Source organism: Palaemon carinicauda, chromosome 42 (assembly GCF_036898095.1).
Source record: "Palaemon carinicauda isolate YSFRI2023 chromosome 42, ASM3689809v2, whole genome shotgun sequence".
NCBI lineage: Eukaryota > Metazoa > Arthropoda > Malacostraca > Decapoda > Palaemonidae > Palaemon > Palaemon carinicauda.
In genome coordinates, this window is record NC_090766.1 from 1,867,486 (window position 1) to 1,874,301 (window position 6,816).

General features: G+C 28.2%; 1 protein-coding gene across 1 annotated transcript in view; it reads right to left on the minus strand.

The window, feature by feature from the left end:
• LOC137632809 (cuticle protein AM1159-like) overlaps positions 1 to 3,101 on the minus strand; it is a 4,430-nt gene extending 1,329 nt beyond the window's left edge. Inside the window, exons 1-2 of the mRNA XM_068364909.1 lie at positions 3,020 to 3,101; positions 1 to 137 (exon numbers count right to left, since the gene is read on the minus strand). The exon at positions 1 to 137 is cut by the window's left edge and continues 114 nt beyond it. Coding sequence (XP_068221010.1) covers positions 1 to 137; positions 3,020 to 3,028 — 146 coding nt within the window. The 5' untranslated portion in view covers positions 3,029 to 3,101. The remainder of the gene's footprint in view (positions 138 to 3,019) is intronic.
• Between the last annotated feature and the right edge of the window lie 3,715 nt (positions 3,102 to 6,816).

Here is a 6,816-nt window from a genome sequence, read left to right on the forward strand (position 1 = left end):
GGCCCCTGGCGATCGTCGACGAGGATGGGAATGATGGGTCCGCCGCCCCCGGGGACGGAGTACGAAGGGCGTGGAGGAGGACCGTAGCCTTGAGGGGCAGAGCTCACCACTCCCAAGAATAGGCACACAAGGAGTTTCTGGTAGGTGGGGGGGGATAGCAGTGATACATTATGGAGTTGTGAACTTTCTTTAATTTCAAAGGGCAATTCATTAACTTTAAATTCATTATTATGATTGTGATTGTAATTGTTGTTGTTGTTGTTGTTGCTATTATTATTCGATGGAGATGAGATCATGGTGAGGGGTAGATGTAGATGGTTTGGCCATGCTCTTCGCACTCCTCAAGAGGGACTAGTTCACCATACTTTCAACTGAGCTCCACAGGGCACTAGAAGAGTTGGAAGACCCAGGCCTACATGGCTGAGGACTATGAAGCGTGAAGTAGGAGATGATGAATGGAGAAGTATTGATTTAAAAGCTCAAGATAGAGACGAATGGCGAAATCTAACCGAGGCCCTTTGCGTCAATAGGAATGGAGGAGATTATTATTATTATTATTATTGTTATTATTATTATTATTATTATTACTAGCTAAGCTAAAACCTTAATTGGAAAAGCATGATGCTATAAGCCCAAGGGCTCCAACAGGGAATAATAGCCCAGCGAGGAAAGGAAATAAGGAATGAACTACAGTAAAGGAAATAAATAACCTAATATTGTTAGAATTTATCTATATCTGGTTTATATATTATCTAACTAACTATATATATATATATATATATATATATATATATATATATATAATTTATTTATATATAGTACATATATATATATATATATATGTGTGTATATACATACATACATACATATATATATATATATATATATATATATATATATATATATATATATATATATATATATATATATATATCAGAATCAAAGTTACCTACCAACTAAATATCATGAAATAGACTTTTAACACTTAAAATTTCTAATTTCTGAGCCCTAGAAAAAAATGCTATTTAAGTTTGCAAGCCAACATTTTTTCTTTTAATGCTTCATCTGCTGTAAAAGGCAATTTTAGCTAAGTATTAAATTCCAAAGAAAACATATTTTGATGAAAACTTCAGTTCAATTAAAGAGAAAAAACTAATTTATAATAAACATAAATCAAACAAGCGAACGACCTTTAACCTAATTGCAATTATCAATATAAATAATTCCTTCTATTCTTTCATACATAATAATTTCAGTAATTTTAATAACAACAATGATTTTAATACTTTCAATAAGTTTGGTAATATTAATATTAATAATTTAACAATATTGTAATAATTTGAAAATTTTAGAAATTTTAATTACAATGATTTAAATACTTTCAATAAGTTTGGTAATATTAATATTAATAATTTAACAATATAATAATTTGAAAATTTTAGAAATTTTAATAACAATGATTTTAATACTTTCAATAAGTTTAGTAATAATGATTTAAAAATACTAATAATAATTTGAAAATATTAATAATAATAATAATTTAAAAATATTAATAAAAATTTGAAAATATTAATAATAATAATTTAAAAATATTATTAAAAATTTTAAAAAAATAATAATAATAATTTCATAAACTTATAAATAGTAACGGAATGGTATGTTATTGAAAATTATAACTTTCCTTAATAAATTCATGCTTTAAAGAAAGCATGCGTTATTGTGTGTCAGTTGGAACGCATTGAAAAAATGAAATAATCTTTGTGCAAGAAAGAGCTATAAGGCGGTTTACATACAAGACTAAGCCTTAAAGTATTCTAAAACTAAGAAATAAAACTGTTATATATCAAAGTATACAAAAAAGGTAAAAGTATTATATATTGGGGTGTAAAAAAAAGTAAAACTGTTATATATCAAAGTATATCAAAAAGGTAAAAGTATTATATATTAGGGTGGAAAAAAAGTAGAACTGTTATGTATTAAGGTATATCAAAAAATAAAAAAATGAAGTATATATCAGGGTATATAAAAATACTAAAACTGTTAAATATTAAGGTATATCAAAAAATAAAAAAATAAAGTATATATCAGGGTATATTAAAATACTAAAACTGTTTTGTATGTGGGTTCAAAAAAAAAAGTGAAACACTTATATATAAAAGCATATACAAAAAGTAAAACTTTGATATATATTAATGTATATCAAAAAGTTAAAATTTATACATTAGGGTATATCAATGAAGTAAAACTTGTTATATATCAATTTATATAAAAATCACAGTTAAATGTTTGTGGAAAAAAGGTATAGATAAGACATATCTATACATGATAATCACTAGAAAATATGTGACAAATACCCAATGAAATATTTTCATTAAAACGAAGAAAGGAAATATAGTTTCATGAAATTGTGTGTATAATGTTATCGTCATGAAATAGAAGAAATTTTAAGACTGCAGACATGATTTATATAGATTAATCTTACTAACAGCAAATCTCTCTCTCTCTCTCTCTCTCTCTCTCTCTCTCTCTCTCTCTCTCTCTCTCTATATATATATATATATATATATATATATATATTTATATCTATATATACATATATATATGTATATATGCATATATATATATATATATATATATATATATATATATATATATTTACTCTAGTTGGAAAAGCAGAATATTATAAGACATCGGGCTCCAACAGGAAAAATAGCCCAGTGAGGAAAGGAAATAAGTAAACTATATATAGTGTATGTGCATATATATATATATATATATATATATATATATATTATTATACAGTATATAGTTTAAATTAGGATTAAATCTTCATTCTCACAATGGCACTAAACTTTAAACAGCCAAACATTTGAAACAACCATCTACTTGCATTCAAAAGGTAACAGCCTAACTTCCAAGCACACTCAAAATCATGAACACTTAAGGTGTCAGATAAATTTCAAAGGAAATCTCACAGGAACACAAAACCAATTTAGCATTGCAGAAGAAGTTTCCTTACCGAATACATGATGACAAGAGGAGAGCGAGTCGAATGTAAGGCATTTCCAATCGGACTGCTTTATATACACACCAAGTTTCCCTCCACATGCTCTCATTACAGCCAACACCCCCCGCCCACCCAAAACGCCCTACCTTCCATACCCCGCCCACTCCCCAATCCTCTCTGGAACTCCACCCACTTCTAGCCACCTCAGACGCCCCTCGATTCTCTTGACCTGTTATACCTTTGACCTCGTTCAACTCCAAATAGCCAGGTCACCATCCGACAGCGATCAAACGTCCCGTTCTCAGCGGTAATATCAATTGCAATTTGACTTTCACAAACTATCCTGTTCGTAATATTATGTTTCGTCGATATTCCGTCAATATTTCGGTTATGCCCGATCGGATATGAAGGAAGGAAAGGAAAGAAATGCCCTTTTGTAAGGTGTGGTTAAAGCTGTAGGAATTTTAAAAAGGGTCTGCATGCGATATAAATGAATGATCAAATTAATACAAACAAAAATAGTATGAAATTTGTCGTTGTAAGCCAATTTGTTTCGAATAAATACAATCTGATCAAATACACATATATAATATACGTAAATTATAAAATTATACGTCTCCCCTATATAATTATGTGCCAAAGTGTCTTGAGATAAATATATATATATATATATATATATATATATATATATATATATATATATATATATATATATACACACATATATATACATGTGTATATGTATATACATATATATATACATGTGTATATGTATATATATATATACATATACACATGTATATATATATATATATATATATATATATATATATATATATGTATATATATATATATATATATATATATACACACACACATATATATATACACACACACATATATATATATATACATATATATATATACATATATATATACATGTGTATATGTATGTATATATATATATATATATATATATATATATATATATATATACATGTATATATATATATATATATACATACATATACATGTCTTTTCGGTTACGCTCAGAATTTTTATCAGGTCGCGTACACTGAAAATAATATATATTTTATATATATATATATATATATATATATATATATATATATATATATATATCATAATTCTATCACTAAACCTCGTGATTTTCACTAATTCAAATATAAAGCCACAAACTTGACAGGAATAAGTAGGCCTAAGACAAAGTCTGCATCAACTCTCATCTCTTTAGAGCCAAATATGTATATTAGTCGACTATCACCTTGATTTTGACTACCAGCTGGAAATTATTGATTATTAATTTGATATTAAAATGTATTTTTGGCTTGATATTTTAATATATAAATAAATATAACCAAAATAATGTTTTCATAATTATGATGAACTAAAGAATATCATCATCATTATCTTATACTTTATTTTAATTGTTTATTGCTTCTCATATCATCATCATCATCATCATCATCTCCTCCTACGGCTATTGAACGCAAAGGGCCTCGGATTGATTTCGCCAGTCGTCTCTATCTTGAGCTTTTAAATCAATATTCTCCATTCAGTATCCCCTACTTTAAGCTTCATAGTCCTCAGCCATGTATGTCTGGGTCTTCCATTTATCTAAAGCATATAGATAAATATTACTGCTATTAATTAAGTGATTAAAATGAATTGATTAATCTGGGCTATAAAGCCCGGCGCTGGGGCCTTTGAGGCCATTCACCAACATTATACGAGGGTTAAATTGTAATTTAAAAGGTTTAAGAGCCACCCAAGCCCCATCTCTACCCAATCTAGGACCAAGTAGGGCCAGGCAATGGCTGATGATGACTAAGCAGATAGACCTATAGACTCCCCCAAACGTCCAAGCCTTAGCTCACATAGATGGAGAGGTTGCTGCAAGAAAAGGAACTAACGAGTTTGAGCGGGACTCGAACCCCAGTCTGGCACGTTACCACATTGGCCACCACAACCCAATATCATAATTGTCATAGTGTGTTAATGGACCATTGGTGAGCTTAATCAAGGTGTAATAATAATAATAATAATAATAATAATAATAATAATAATAATAATATTTGCAATCAATGTGTTTATACTAAAAGAACATTTTCCTCTTAATTTATATTCATTAAAATTAAAGCAGTAAAAAACAAATATCTTAAGAATCGTGATATAAAATATTCAAAACATAATTGATACTAAATAGCAGACTAATATTATCATTATTATTATTATTATTATTATTAATTATTATTATTAATTATTATTCATTATCATTACTAATTATTATTAATTACTATTTATTATTATTATATTATTATTATTATTATTATTATTATTATTATTATTATTATTATTATTGCATGCTATACTACAACCCCTAGTTTGAAAAGCAAGATGCTATAAGCCCGAGGGCTCCAACGGGGAAAGTAGCCCATGGAGAAAAGGAAATAAGGAAATAAATAAGCTACAAGAGAAGTAATGAACAATTAAAATAAAATATTTCAAGAACAGCTACAACATTGAAATAAATCTTTCATATATAAACTATAAAATCTTCAAAATAACACGAGGAAGAAAACTATAGAGAATAGTGTGCCCGAGTGTATCCTCAAGCAAGAGAACTCTAACCCAAGACAGTGGAAGAACAAAAACTTAACACCTTACTCCAGATGTAAGTTAATAAAAATGGTGTCAATACTAATACCAATTACATTGATGATAATCCATTTTAACTACGATGTAATTAAAATAGAAAATCAATTGTCTGAGTAACAGGGAACGTATTATTTCTATTTTTATTATTATATTAATTATATTATTTATATTATCAATTATATTATATTATTAATTGTATCATATTATTAATCATATTATATTATTAATTATATTATATAATTAATTATATTATATTATCAATTATATTGAAATATTAAAATGATCAAATTATGATGATGATGAGGATGATTATTATTATTATTATTATCATTATTATCAATATTACCATCATCATCATTATTATTATTATTATTATTATTATTATTATTATTATTATTATTATTATTATTAGCTAATCTACAACCCTAGTTGGAAAAGCAAGATGCTATAAGCCCAAACGCTCCAAAAGGAAAAAATCGCCCAGTGGCGAAAGGAAATAAGGAAATAAACAAATAATGACCAATAAAAATAAAAATATCTTAAGACTAGTAACAATAAAATAAACCTTTCATATATAAACTACAAAAATTTCAGAAAGAAACATGCAAAAACGACAGTTATCCCCAAGATTTCACTAGTAGGCGTTTGATAAATGTATATTCGTATAAAATCACGATCTATTTCGGGCAGCGGAAAGAAAGAGATGATGACGATGATGATGATGATGATGAAAAGAAACATGCAAAAACGACAGTTATCCCCCAGATTTCACTAGTAAGCGTTTGATAAATGTATATTCGTATCAAATCACGATCTATTTCGGGCAGCAGAAAGAAAGAGATGATGGTGATGGTGATGATGATGATGATGATGATGATGTCATGGCGAGGCAACAAGCCCTTGCGAAACGAGGTGTGCTTCCTCAAAGTCTGTGCCCCCTATGACACGCAAGATGGGGTCCAGAATATTTAGGGGGGAAAAAAATAAGTCTCTTGGAATGGCTTGGCTGCTTCGGAGGTCAACCTGGTATTGCGAAGGAAGGAGTGAATGGGAGAGAGAGCGTGCGTGCATGTAAGTGTGTCTGTGCGTGTGTGTATGTGTGTGTGTATATACGTGTGTATGTATAACAG